Raw genomic sequence first — 14,920 nt, 5'->3', positions numbered from 1 at the left:
CTTGACAGCATGTAAAAGTAGAACATAACGTAAGCTGAATGTAGGTGCATCTTTGCCTCAGAGTTGAATACGAAAATGTTATGTCAATGTCAAAATCAGCTGTTTCGGTTGGTCGGGCAGTACCTACGTGGAACGTGGAAGTTTTTCTAAAATCGATACAAAACAAACAAATATACAACGATTCATTGAGCTTTTCAGTACAAAATATAGAATTATAGTGTTCAGATTTCTTTGCAGCTGGTTCAAACATGCGTATGTCCTACAAAAAGAAGGTTTTCTACATCGGCTTATTTATTATTATATTGATAATATTCATGCATCCGGATATGCAAGGAGTGCGGTCATACGAGTTTATAGCAAAGGAAAAAATTATAAGCAGCCTTCACGAAGAGTTGGCGACCAATTTTACTAGTTCGGCTATTTCTAATTGTGAATATTACGCAAACGTATACGATGAGACAGTTCTTTCGCCGACCTTAGTGGACGGAGATCTGGTGGAGAGCCACAAGATTAAAGAAGGAGGGGAATACGCTCCCGTGGAGTGCAAACCTAAGTACAGTACGGCTATTATTGTGCCATACAGGTAAGTTTTTTTGTTTATAGTATATTTCCCAAACTTTTTCACTTAATTCCCCAGAACAAAGTACAATGTTGCAATGTGTGTAATATTAAGAGTATACTCCTGTTTGTATTACTAATTACCCAAGCATAGAAAACAATATATATTTTGACCTATAATAGCTTGTAACAATACAATTGTACTGTCTAATTGATTAAAATTGATCATTTTAATTAAATCAAATATGTATACTTTATTGCACACAACATACAAAACAAAATCTACCTACTTAAAATGAATAGGCATTTGCTAGGTAACCGTGATTCACCCTAGACCACATTGTCACTTACCATCAGAAATTATGGTCAAACACGAGCCTATATTATTTTAATAAAATATTTTATTTTGCAGGGATAGAGCAGAACAATTAAGAGGTTTTCTTGTCTACATGCACACGTTTCTGCATTACCAGCGTATTCACTACCGTATCTATGTGGTTGAGCAAATTGATACGAAACCGTTCAACCGGGCTAAACTCCTAAATATTGGGGCTAAGGCAGCAATAAAAGCCGGATTCCCATGTCTTATTCTACATGACGTAGACTTGTTGCCGTTAAGACCGGCAAACTTATATATGTGCACAAAACAACCGAGACATATGTCGTCAAGTATTAATAAATTTAGGTGAATAATCTTGCAATCACTATAGTTAAAGCTAGCCCAGAAAAATAAAAAACCTTTACTACTAAAAATGGTTCAAGTAACCAATGCTTTTAAAAAAAGAAAGTTAAATTTTTCTTAGCTATATCGGAAAGGTTTTTGTATTTCTGTGCAGGCTTTTTATTTTAACTGCATTTTTCTTATTATTTATGTTTTAATAGATTGTTAACACAGTACCGTTTAGAATACCATTTTCCTAACACAATTTTGTTTTATTTTTTGTAGATAAAGAAAAAATTTTGCATGAAATTATATAGTGCTGGCAGTTTTGTTTATCTGCACATGTTTCGTTACTAAGTTACGTGATTATGATGAGGAAGTCTAGAGCATCAAAGGTGGGTCATTTTATTATTTAGTAGTTAGTTTTAGAGTAGAAAATTTTAGTTTCATGACTAATAATGGTGCTGATACCAATACACGCCATTAATTTTATCTTCCGCCGAAAAAAAGACATGCATAAAATTTATGGAACACACGTCAATTTTAGGCAGAAAAAGCCATCTCAAAATTTTAAATTGCCCAATAACTTGACAGAATTAAATCAACTTTAGTTAACTTAAAATACAATTAGGTGGTGTGTCTCCGTGTCTGCAGGAATAGGAGCCATTATCATCTTTGTGAAGAAGTAACTTAGAAAAATATAGTTCCCATTATAATGTTCACTTTTCTCACATAATATGAAGGTATTTCTCATCTTAATCTGCACAATATATTTACAGATTCGTCTTACCGTACGTGAACTTATTTGGAGGCGTAGTGGCGATACTATCAAAGCAATTTCAAACTATAAATGGTATGAGCAATGAGTACTTTGGGTGGGGAGGAGAGGATGATGACCTGTTCATGAGGTTGGAGGACCACGACCTCAAGCTGTGTAGGTTTGACCCGGAGATCAGCAAGTACCACATGTCTATTCACAGCTCGCAACAGAAAGGGTGTGTATTCTTCAGTATCAAAGTACTATCGTAAGAACCAATATTTCTTATAGTAATTTTTTTATACTTGTATTATTTGAATTCTTTTATATAAAAAGAATTTAAAAATTGCTGAATGAATGAATGAAAACTAACATTAACTTTCATAATTCAAAGATTCGCAACTCTATGGCATGTCAATGGCAACACTGACCTTAGGGCACAATAATATGATAATTATTATTGTTATTTACAATAAGAAAAGTATGGAAATATATATCATAGGCCTCATGCTTTCAAGGATCAATGAGCCAATAGATTTATAAATAAATTGTCTTTATTTTTATTTTTTTGCATTTTCTTTTTGCAAAAAAAATAATGTTTGGAATAATTTGCACAATCAATCAATCTTTGAAACTATCAAAGGCACATGAACAATAAGTAATTAAAATATTTATATATATAATATTTAATTTAAAAAAAACAGAACAGTCTGTAGAAAGTTGTCATCTTAAGTTAGATAAGGTCAGATTATAAGCTTCATATAGACAGGTCAATAATAGCGATTCCTTTTTTTTCAGTGAAGAGATCAAAAAGCTCCTCAGCAGTGCAAAAGAAAGGATGTCCACAGACGGACTAAATTCACTAAAATATGCAGAAGTTGCCACAGTTATGCACCCCCTATTCACACATATCATGGTCGACTTGGAACAAAAATGATAAATTAAGTCGTATAATGGCCCCGATTCCCGCATAAACCTAATTTTATTTTAAATTATACCTGTCATTTTCTTATCCGCCGAAAAGGAAAGGGACGGATGATTGACAACTGTTAATTTTAAAACAAATGCACCACCCGGGCGAATAAAATATGCTCTCGCTTATATGCAACCCGTTTCACGTGTGCTGTCAACTTAATTCTGTCGGGTTATTGGCCATTATAAATTTTGGAAGGATCTTTTAAATTTTTGCCTAAAATTTACGTGTGTTCCATAATTTTTATGCCTGTCGATTACCCGTTCCTTTCTTTTTCAGCGAATAAGAAAATGACAGGTATAACTTAAAATTAGATGGTGTGTACAGGAATCAGCACCAATAGTTAATCACTAAATATAACGCACTTTTCTGCCTGTTCGCGAATAGTCACAGCAATAATCGAACGTAATTATCGACGAACCAGTCAATAGGGCCGATTCCTGCAGACTGCATAGCAGACACCTAATACATCCACCTCCTTTCCATTTCGGCGGATAAGAAAATGACAGATATACCTTAAAATAAAATTGGGACGTGTCCTCCTATCTCTTTCTTTTTCCTCTTCAGTTTGGTCACCTGTTAATTATGAATTTCTGGAGTTACAGAGTTGACAAGGGTCGTTCAATGAAGCGTTTCCTCAGATTCCAGTTTTTATTGTAATAAAATACAATGATACAATTTCAAAATTAACGTATGCAATTTAGAATATGTAAGTAAGATGTAGTGTTCTTTGGAAATCCAAAAAAAGGTTTTGTAGGTGTCTATTTATTTTATACGGTTGTCTACAGCGCCATCTACCAGTTTATATAGTAACTATGTTACCTTCTGACATAATCGACTTTAGGTGGCGCTGCTAGTCCTTGTTCGTTGTGCGTAATGTATGCATTAATTGCCATTGAAAAGTAACACAATTTGTCTTCTAACAACTTTGATACTGGTAGCAGCACATTGTATGGACACTACGTACCATACCTTCACTCTTTTAACAGTCAAATAATACTACAAACCGCCAAAAGATGGCACTTATTTCTATACCTAGAAAAATAGAGCGCCTCCGTTGGCGAAAACTGATACTAAATCTCTAATTATAAGAAAAGGAAAACGTACGACTAACTTGAGAACCACTGTACTAGTGTAGTAAAAATAATTAAATTGTATTTCTATGGTTTTTTTACACATACAAAATTAATTTATAACATTATCAATTATCATTATCATAGTAATTTAGCAGAGAATCATCATTTCCAGCGTTATCCCATTTTCACGAGGTCTAGATTTGATATGTCTAGTTTTTAATTTAGTGAAGAATATTGCTTATTTTTTTAAATAGCTGTTAAATTAATTGTATTAGTCTGCTCAAATTAAGTATTTTTAAGATTATTAATTTGTTTTATGTTTACCGAATTATCAATAACCAAACAGGGAATTTAATTGTGATGTTTGCTTTAATGCGTTAAATAGAAAAATAAGCATTATAGTGAGTGACACCCTTTTGGACCGTCCCCTCAGGGCGACCAGAGGCACCCTGCCCTGTCGTTTTCGCCAGTAGTTATTTCCGCCGCGCATATCCTTTATTTTATAATTATGTCACGTCAGTGTGTGTAAACTCTTAGATAACATTTGCTCTACTTTATGGTTTGTTTCACCAGAACCTTAACAATTATCTTTTGTCTATGCGCTGTGCGCGGCCATATATTTTGTCTGTGCTCTATCTCTCTCTCTGTGGTATTGTTTTTATATATCGGATGCGTGTGCGCGAATTTTATTAATTAATAAATAGTGTCTCACAGATTGGACTTTAACTACTGAACCCAAATAGACTAAAGCATATAATTTTGTTTTATTCTAAACTGGCAGCCCTGAGAGATGTCCTACCCGAGTGCAGCGCCATCTACCGGGTCCAATTGTGAATCTAAAGCGATACCTTCCAGAGACATACTCAAATTCACACACAATTTCATAAAAAAATCTATGAAATCTTTTGAATTCGTTAGTTACATTGCGGAATTTTCATATTTGCATGAATGCATAATAAATCCATAAACTCATTTTTGTGCAAGTTTCCATGTAACCTACCTACTATATTATCTTAAGAATCAACAAAAACAATTTGAATTAAATGTCTTAATTTAATTGAGTAGTACATCGATAATTACATTTTGTATACAACACAACAAAAAAATATCACACCAATTATAAAATAGCACCTTAACCGAAAAAAAAAAACAATTTGTACCTTCATTCCCAATACGTTGAATCACAAAATTAATAACATTTTTTTATATAATAGTTTGCTCTAGGTCTGATAGAGATTGTATTTAGATCCATTTTTTTATTGTTCATGACAAGAATTTTAGAGCTGTCGAAATTATTTTAATTTCATGAAATTTTAAAAACAAAATGAAGGCCGTCGTTAAAAATAAAAAGAAACTTTACATCATCGTAAGCCATGTAGTCATAACATCACCCTGTTACATTTTTATTAATTACAAATCTAAGAGAGCGACTTATTTACAAAACATATAATAATATACAATCAGTATAGTAACTAGGGAATTTACATTAAAACTATCTGAGGTTTTGGGGCCTATGAACACCGACTAGCAAGATGCATCGTTTAATTATTTAATTGCAGATATTTCGCAGTACGAAAAATATTTTAGTTAAAAGCGACCTGACCAGTGCCCTGAAGATATGAATATTACTATTTATACAGAATAAAGCTACAATTTATTTAATGAATTTGAAAATTGATTACTATTCTAGTCGGGATTTTCCTACTTAATTACAACTTAATTGTAAATAGAATCGAATGCGTAAATTACCTCTTTAAATGTATATACAAGCAGTACGGTAACTATGGAATATGAAGTTTCGTCCTCCATCCTTCACATTATAGATTATACCCTTGTTACAGGGTAGACGTATCATCATTATAATAACTAAAAAAATCTTATTCGCACACACATTTGAGTGCACAAGTTATTTATTATTTTATTATTCCCGGCACGAATCCCGGAAACCACGTGACATAAATTCAAAGTGAAAGTTCACGTTTATTTAGCGGGAACAGCTAAATAGATTAATAACTAGTAGATAGGTGCTGTGCTGTAAATTTAAACAATTTTTCGGGGCGCGATGAGTTATTTACTGTGCTATAAAACTATTCAACTATTACGTGTATTTGTATGTTACCATACCAACTGCAGGTTTACATACCTACCTACATTGTTACAAAGGTACAAAGTATAATATGAAGTTCATCAACCTACCTACAGCGAATTTGTTATTTACATGCGTCACTGTTTTAATTTACCTACATTGTGTCAATGTCTTATCCAATACATAACATAACATAAACTGCCTATATACGTCCCACTGCCGGGCACAGGCCTCCCCTCAATCAACCGGAGGGGGTATGGAGCATACTCCAATCCAATGTCACATTAAAATGTTTGTTCTTGTTTCTTATTAATGAGTTTTGAATTGAAATATAATAATATAATTCTGGTGAGTTTTTCGCCCAAAACAGGTACCCATTTAGCTACTTATAGTAATATAGGTAGGAAATACTATGTCAATTTTTTTTCCATCTTTTACTATCAACAATAATTATAATTATTAATTATATACAGGGAGTTAGTGACGACCTAACGAATACTGAGGGGGATGGTTCAGATCATGATTCTGAGTTGATATCAAGTGGAATTTCCTGTTAGAAAATTCATGAAAATGTTATTTTTTTTTTAATTATTTTCAGTTTACTTTTTCCACGGAAAATTCTCAATCATGGTCTGAATCATCCCTCAAAATTTTCGTTTGAGTCAAAAGACGAAATTGCTGACATTTGCGAAGGGTTATTTTTCTTGTGGGTAGTTTAAAATTTTATGAGAACATTCTTTAGATGTCAAAAATAAATCTTATTTCAACTGCCAGTATCTTCAACAAACTAAAGACACCTCTGTACACAATCAGCCTAGATTCTACACACCTCTAAGGCCTTAGTACCAGCATGCTGACCAGTCCGAGTACGAAGGAGAACACAAGTTTGAGGTTGGAGCCGATGTGCAGCCAGTCCGGCCACTGTGACGAGGTGACCGGTTCTGGCTGCGTGGGCAACAGTAAAGCTGCTATACAGCATATACTCACTGCCACTGCGACTACGTTCACCGGCTGCTGCTCTCTGGAATAAAAAATAACAAACAGTTAAAAATAACCGTAAGGAGTTTCTTACGCTTCCACTTCTTTTCCTCATTTCATTATAATACAAACTAAATAAAAATTTCAAAAATTTGGATATAAGTATAAAAGCATGCCTAATTGTTTTCATCTTTAATCATTTTTTTTTTTTTTTTAAGTTCTTCTGTCAATTAGTGTAAGGTACAATTACGAACATTGTTATGGAAGAACGGAGTCACCTAATACAAGCATATATGTGCTTAAAAGGTGGCTCCAAACCCAGTATACACTATGTACCAAAATATACTGCAATAAACTTTTTTTTTTTTTCCTCAGCCATAACACGTTCCGAAATGGCGGTAGATTAGTTACAGTAAAAAAAGAGCTAAAATACTAAAATATAATTTCTACTATGAATAAACAGTTATCGAAAGTCAAAATTCTATTCTGCTACATTGATTCTTAAGTGTAGTTTTTTCACTAACACAGTGGGCTCGATGTTTATAGACGGTGATACGGCTCACCACCGTAGGCGTGGATACTTAGTTCATCTTGCGATGGATGTACCTGTCATTGTCCCTATAATAATATGTATTCAAATTCAAAAATATCTTTATTTAGTAGGTAACATAGTTACACTTTGAATCGTCAATTTTACATAACGAACGTCTCATCCGCCTAAAACTACTGCAGCTTCTCACAACCTGTATAGCTGGGGAAAAGAAGCTGCAAGAAAAACCTCGGCACAGGGCCCTAGACGTTCTTTAAACATACATACATAAACTCACGCCCGTAATCCCAAATGGGGTGGGCAGAGCCACAAGTAATCAAAGACAACTTGCAGCCACTGTTGATACGAAGTCCTAAGATGGATAAACATGAACATGATGGATGGACGTTCTTTAAAAAAATAAAAATAAACATAAAATATTGGTATACAATTGAGTAATTTAGCTGCCTAATATCAGTTCTCAGACAGTTAATCCCAGTATATAGGCGTGAGCTTATGCTATTCTTATGTTGATACATTGAACATAACTTTTTATACTTGATTATAACAAAGAGAGAATGAAATGATTGTGCTAATGTGAATGAACTAAAACAATGTCTTGTTGAAACAGGCAGTGTTTGTAGTGATGGATAATACCACCGCGAAGGAGTGACGAAAGGTATGGATTAACATGATAAATGCGTCATTATTTCATAACACGAAGCATATTATGTTTTGCTTAAATAGATATCGACTATTATTGTCTGTCGCCACAAGATTTAATCAAGTAACCATTTAGGATGGTCCAACTCAGCTGGCCTGAAACATTCGAGGCAGCTGATTAGACCCTTTTCTAAGAAATTCTCATCAGAAATCCTTACTCTCACTAGGGGGCAGGTTAGGATTTTAATAAGAGCCCTCACGGGGCATTGCAGGCTCAATAAGCACCTACACAGAATGGAGCTGACCGAGTCTCCTTTATTTAGATTCTGCTTAGGGGAAGATGAGACGCCACTACATCTGCTGTGCAGCTGTGAGGCTCTCATACATAGTAGAAGCCGTACACTTGGGGGCCACATAATGGACCCCCAGGTAGTCATGGAACTTTCTCCCAAAAAGATGTTGGATCTCTTCGAACGGATCGGTCTAGAGGAGGATTTTTAAATGTAGGGATTTAGGTCACAAAAGATCTGTCAGGGTCGCAGTGATCTTTCGGGCTGTTTTTAGTCCGACCCTCATTACACACACAACACAACACACACAATTTTCAAATAATAATAACCATTTAGGATGGGACAATGGTTCCATGCCTTGCAAGCCTGATAGTACGGAGATTCAAAAATATTGCTGAATGTCCTTGATGATAGATTGCATTAAAAAGAGTAAAAAAAAAATATTGTCTGGAAACGGCTGCTTTTTTGGATTTTAGTAAGTTTTTTGGCACGCTATACTGTGAGCAAACCAAATGCCAAAAGAACGCACCGTGCTCCAGATGTGGTACAACCCTAATTAACCGCAAATAACTAAATCGTAACAGCCTCCGTGGTCTAGTGGTTAGAGCGTTAGGCTCACGATCTGGAGGTCCGGGTTCGATTCCCGATGGGGACATTGTCGAAATCACTTTGTGAGACTGTCCTTTGTTTGGTAAGGAACTTTTCAGGCTTGAATCACCTGATTGTCCGAAAAAGTAAGATGATTCCGTGCTTCAGAGGGCACGTTAAGCCATTGGTCTCGGCTATTAGTCGTAAACACCTCCACCAACCCGCAGTGGAACAGCGTGGTGGAGTATGCTCCATACCCCCTCCGGTTGATTGAGGGTAGGCTTGTGCCCAGCAGTGGGACGTATATAGGCAGCTTATGTTATAAATAAATCGTAAGACAGGCTGTAACTACCAATCGTACACGCAAGTAACCAGATCGTACGTATACGGGACCCTATAGCCTCCACTTTCTGTGATTGCTGGTTCCCACCTGTGATATGGTGTGTGGGTACAAGTGACCCTGTGGTCCTTATGTTCTTCCACAGCCCTGATGGGTGTAGATCTGGTGGACAACGGGTGGAAACTGTCACTCAAACTCTCCAGGTTAGCACTTATTGGCTCGCCTTCCAGCAGTTTTGTTGGTACGTCTCTCTTACCCAGAGCCTGGAATAAATGGTAGATTATAATAAATAAATAAATAGTTAATAGAACAAGAAGTTAGTGAGTATTATTATTATCGAAACCTATTTATCTGTTTTAGTAAATTACGTAATTTTTGTAGCTATCTTTATTGCTAAATGAACAGTAAAAATAATAAAAAACTAGGAATCAAACTCCTGATCGAAACCTGTTTTGGTAGCCTATGTGTGTCGCCAATAAAAACATACAAGGCAAAAGTACTGGTTTTTTCTAAGCATGAAATACTACACTAGATCCCAAAAAAAGATTTGATTTTTAAATAAACTTATGGTTTTTTCTTATGTGCCCTACAAATGCATGTTGAACTAAACACAATAATTATACACACGCACGGTGGGCTGGAAAAGATTTAAAGACTTCACTTTTTCATTGCTTTTACTTGTTAACACAGATTAATCAAAAGGATTTAGGCGCATTAGGGCTAATTCTCATTATGGCAACCGACTCGCAAATGGACTACTTCTCATTATGGCAACTTCTCATTTTGGCTACTTCTCATTAGTAATAAAATTTTGACATAAGTCATCCTACCTGCTGGGTATTTCTATCATACATGGTGATCCGGAACTTCTCTGTAGAGTTGCAGTGTGCCGCAGACGGCTGTGTATACCGTACAACAATGTCTATGCAACTCTGAGCTGCTATTACTCCCTCTGGGTCTATTACAGTAAACTTGTTCGGTGATGTGCATAGTACTGAAAATTAATTTTCCAAAAATATTTTTATAACATTTAATTATGTATAATTTACAGTAAAATGTTACATAGAATTTACAATAGTCTCTCTTCTTATATCGCCTACTTGATCCCACTGCTGGTCAAAGGTCAATGGAGGGAGGGGAGACCCCCTACACAACACAGTACAACAATATATTAAAAAAAAAATATAATAGTAATATAATATTTAAGCTTTGTTGCTGATAATGTTTGTTCTTTGACAAAGCTTGTGTGGATTTCATTGGCTGTTTATAATTGCATTTTTGACAAAGACCTGTGGTGGACACATAGCTTTTTTTTTTTAATATGTCTTAATTTTATAATGAAATTATAATCTAATTTCAAAATAATAACAAAACAATGAGATAAAAGAAATAAAATAACTATTGAGGATGGACAAGGAGGGAATAGTTATTTTGTAGAGACATTATTAATTTAAGACATTATTGTAGGTTAAATTAATATTTAACTATGAAAGGAAATGTACAATTAATAAAATTGATCTAGTGGTCCCTGGTTAAAGTTTGGGAACCACTGGTATAATTAAAAAAAAAAATACCATGCTCTCTTAAAAACTTCAATAATCAGCCATGGTAGACAGAGCAGTACATATTTGAGTAGTACTGAAATTATACATTGTGATTTTAAAAGTATGAAGATTGCTAAAAATACCATAACATTAAAAACATCATTTTAAATACCATGTGCCTTCATTTTCACGTATTTTATAGCGATTTCTTTACAATAATGACATATAAGCCGCGCCATTAAAGAAACGAATCGAAAATGGCGTCACTCATCGTTCTCTCTCACTCGCACGCTATTGCTGTCTTTACTCACACACGGGCGTACCGTATACAAAAAAAAAATGAATCAGTCTGGTCTGGTTTTGCTCTTCCGCTGCTACGACGCTCACGACGCTGTTTGTTTCCAAATTCCTAACCCAACTTTTTAAGTGCCGTGTTGATACGTGGTCATTATGACGACTTCTGGAAAACGAGGCAAGGTTCTTCGAAGTGATGCACGTGATATTGTTTATAACGTCATCAAATACTTCCAAGAAGAAAAAAATTTGGAACGGTATCATCCGTTTCAATACGCAAACGCTCGCGCCGCCATGGCCACGGGTTTATCTGTTAGCACTATTGTGAAAATAAAAAAAGAAGGTATGTAATATATTTTTCGTATTTAACAAGGGTATGTCATTAGTAACCCGCGGCATGATTTTGTACACAAGTATAGACATTAAATAGTTTTTGTGAAGAAATCTATAATTTACGAGAAATAATAAAATAACCTCAATATTACACGATTGATGTTATTTTTTTTTTTAAATTCGTCCAGTTAGTGTGGAGCAGGCTAAGATCATACCTAATTCATAAAATAAGACCATGTTGCCTAGATTGAAACGAAAGAAGTCCCGCGGCATATTGTGGAACTAAATTTGACTTTTCTTATTTCTTTGCAATAGAGTTCTTTTTCGTGTCTCAAGATGGCCGCCTTTGACGTGCAACGACCTCATCCACGGGACTTCTTTTGTGGCGCGGAGTTCTAGTTTATCGCTAGTTCTTTGTTTTTCTTTTTAAGTTATTTTCGCCCAGCTGTTAGCATGCAAAAGCTCATAGCCCATATAGGCTATCTTCTGTAAAAAACAACTAATGGGAAATATTTTCATTCCATTTTTGAACTAAATTTTTCTTTTGGAAACGAAAATTAAGTTTTAATCTTATAATAAGATTTATAAGTATGTATAATACAAATTGTTTCTTTTATAAAAATAAGGAATAAAATATGCTTATAAATAGGTACTTCTTAGATATTCTCGATATGTTACGGCTAATATCCGATGATAACTGCAATGTTCAATGTTTTTATTAATGCTGAGAATTATTTTTGTTTTTTAAGGTCAACTTGCTGAGGAGAAGAAGACAAGAATTCGGACACCCAGCAAAGGGAGACGTGGTCTACATAATACTAGAGTCCCCATTGACAATTTTGATATCTGTGCCATCGGAAATATTGTTAATTCTATTTACGATGTGCGTAAAGAAGTACCCACGTTAAATAAAATATTGGCATCCGCAAAAAAAGACTTAAATTTCAAAGGATCTAAAACAACTTTGAGGCGGATTTTAAAAAATAAACTTGGCTATCGGTTCAAAAAATGCCGTCAAAACAGATCGATTCTTATAGAAAAAGACAATATTAAAGCTTGGCGAGCCCGCTATTTGCGACGCATTAGAGAAAATGATGCATTAGGACCCGATAAAAAACCTGTGATATATATGGATGAAACATGGATTCACGCCCACTATACAGTAAGCAAATGCTGGCAAAGTTCGAGGGATAAGGGTATTCGAAAAAATGACAGCCCTGGCCAAAGATGGGTAATAGTTCACGCAGGAAGTGAAAATGGTTTCGTGAGTGGTGCTGGCCTGGTTTTTAAAGCGAAATGTAAAACAGGTGACTACCACGACGAAATGGATGGCCAAAATTTTCTAAAATATTTGAATGAAAAATTAATTCCAAATCTGCCTCCATCATGTATTCTAGTACTAGACAATGCTTCGTATCATTCGATGCAATTGGACAAAGCACCAACAACGGCTACTCGAAAAGATGATGTAAAAAAATTTATGAAGGAACATAATATAACCTACAGAGAGGAATGGACAAAAGCAGAGCTCCTAACAGAGTTAAAGAAACAAATGCCAGAGAAAAAGTATGTAGTGGATGAATTATTAAAATCACACGGACACGAAGTCCTAAGATTGCCCCCATATAACTGTGATTTGAACCCGATTGAGCATATCTGGAATTTGTTAAAACAAAGGGTTGCTGACAAAAATGTGGAACAGCATGAAAACAAAATTGAACAACTAACAAAAGATGCCATCTCATCAATAACAGCTGAAGACTGGAAAAAACAAATCAACCATATTAAAAGAGTAGAAGAAATGTACTGGACACGTGACGTTACGAATGAAACGGAAATAGATGATTTCATTATACGAGTGGGTATGGATAGCAGCGACGATTCATCAAGTGAAACTGATACTTCGGCGGAAGAAAGGGACAGTGAGATGTCTGGGATTGAAGAGATTGATTACGATGACCCCGGTGAAGGGACATCAACGTCTACTAAAACCGGTGAAAAGCCATCAACGTCTCAAAATTAATTTGTCTATTTTGATAAATAAATAATAATGTTTCGCTCAAAGCATTGTTTTATATTTACACCTATGTATTCTACATACTTATGTATCTCTTAACAAGCTTGAAACTAATGGGTTTTCGATCCCGGAATATTAATCTTGCTTAAAAAATATTTTTAATAAAATTGAAAAATATCTATTTTTTCGAAATTTCCCGGGAACTAAACCCTAGTATTGCTGACCCTACCATCTGTCTTTGCAAGTACTTAGACGCCATTTTCGATTCGTTTCTTTATTGGCGCGGCTTATACAATCAATCATTTAGGTCATTCATTATGTTACTTAAGGAAACTGATAGATGAATAATAGATTAAAATTCGACCACCAGCTGTTTCCATTTTTAGACAACAAACATGGTATTAACTTTCATAATACTTCTATTGAAATTTAACTGAACTTCTAGTAATCTATTATGGCATTAAGGAATTTAGAAAAAAATACCACGAGCTAAACGAGCACAGAACAAAAAATAACACGGTTCATACCTTTAAAATTCACAGGGAAATCGTAAGGATTGTACACAGTCAGGAGCTGTTTGTGGGTGTGTCTTGCGTTTAAGTAGAACTCAAGGGACACAGGGAACACAAAAACTGGAAAATTCTTCATCTTCACTTTGATTTTAGCAATATTCCACGAGCACAAAGCAAAGAAAACAACAACAGAGTTCAAAACACGCAAAAACTGACACTTGCTTGAAGGAATGACGGACACGGATGTCAGTGATTATTAGAGGTGTGACGTGATCAGGAAGTGAGTTATCGATATCGACAATATGTGGTCTAAGTTCTAAAAACACTCAAACATATTTAACTCCATATTAAGAAAAACTAATTCAAAATATACACAATGAGGATGGACTGTGCAAGTGTATTTTTATTTGAATGAGGGACTTTCTAATCGGCGTTCCCCAAAAACACGATAGATGGCGTTCTTGAGTTTTTTCTTCGTTTAACACATACATACATAAACTCACGCCTATTTCCCACCGGGGTAAGCAGAGACTATAGAATTCCATTTGCATTTGCATTTCTTCGTTTAAAATTCATGGATAACAAACATTATGCATCTTTTATCTGGAAGGCCCTCATTAAGTCGAAAGTAACTCACTGAGATGTTAAGAGAAACGAATAATTTTAGACATAATAACAAATTGTACTGGGAAAGATATCTTTGTTTATTATTATAGTGTAG

At 34.8% G+C, this 14,920-nt stretch overlaps 3 protein-coding genes across 3 annotated transcripts; 2 read left to right on the top strand and 1 right to left on the bottom strand.

Annotated features, from left to right (window-relative positions):
- The first annotated feature begins 113 nt into the window (after nt 1–113).
- Nucleotides 114–3,136, top strand: LOC126373177 (beta-1,4-galactosyltransferase 1-like). The gene is made up of 4 exons (XM_050019219.1): nt 114–583; nt 971–1,243; nt 1,999–2,214; nt 2,775–3,136. Exons 1-4 carry the CDS (start codon nt 249–251, stop codon nt 2,911–2,913), a joined length of 963 nt encoding a protein of 320 aa, XP_049875176.1. The 5' UTR covers nt 114–248; the 3' UTR covers nt 2,914–3,136.
- A 3,391-nt stretch (nt 3,137–6,527) lies between these two features.
- Nucleotides 6,528–14,429, bottom strand: LOC126373201 (motile sperm domain-containing protein 1-like). The gene is made up of 4 exons (XM_050019253.1): nt 14,215–14,429; nt 10,330–10,493; nt 9,590–9,762; nt 6,528–7,132 (listed from the first exon to the last, which is right to left on the bottom strand). Exons 1-4 carry the CDS (start codon nt 14,333–14,335, stop codon nt 6,943–6,945), a joined length of 648 nt encoding a protein of 215 aa, XP_049875210.1. The 5' UTR covers nt 14,336–14,429; the 3' UTR covers nt 6,528–6,942.
- LOC126373140 (uncharacterized) lies at nt 11,272–13,734 on the top strand. The gene is made up of 2 exons (XM_050019165.1): nt 11,272–11,680; nt 12,420–13,734. Exons 1-2 carry the CDS (start codon nt 11,494–11,496, stop codon nt 13,691–13,693), a joined length of 1,461 nt encoding a protein of 486 aa, XP_049875122.1. The 5' UTR covers nt 11,272–11,493; the 3' UTR covers nt 13,694–13,734.
- Nucleotides 14,430–14,920: the final 491 nt, after the last annotated feature.

The sequence above is a fragment of the Pectinophora gossypiella genome, chromosome 15 (assembly GCF_024362695.1).
Source record: "Pectinophora gossypiella chromosome 15, ilPecGoss1.1, whole genome shotgun sequence".
Lineage (NCBI taxonomy): Eukaryota > Metazoa > Arthropoda > Insecta > Lepidoptera > Gelechiidae > Pectinophora > Pectinophora gossypiella.
The sequence above is the reverse complement of the archived record's forward strand: the minus strand, read 5'-3'. Positions and strand labels throughout refer to the sequence as shown.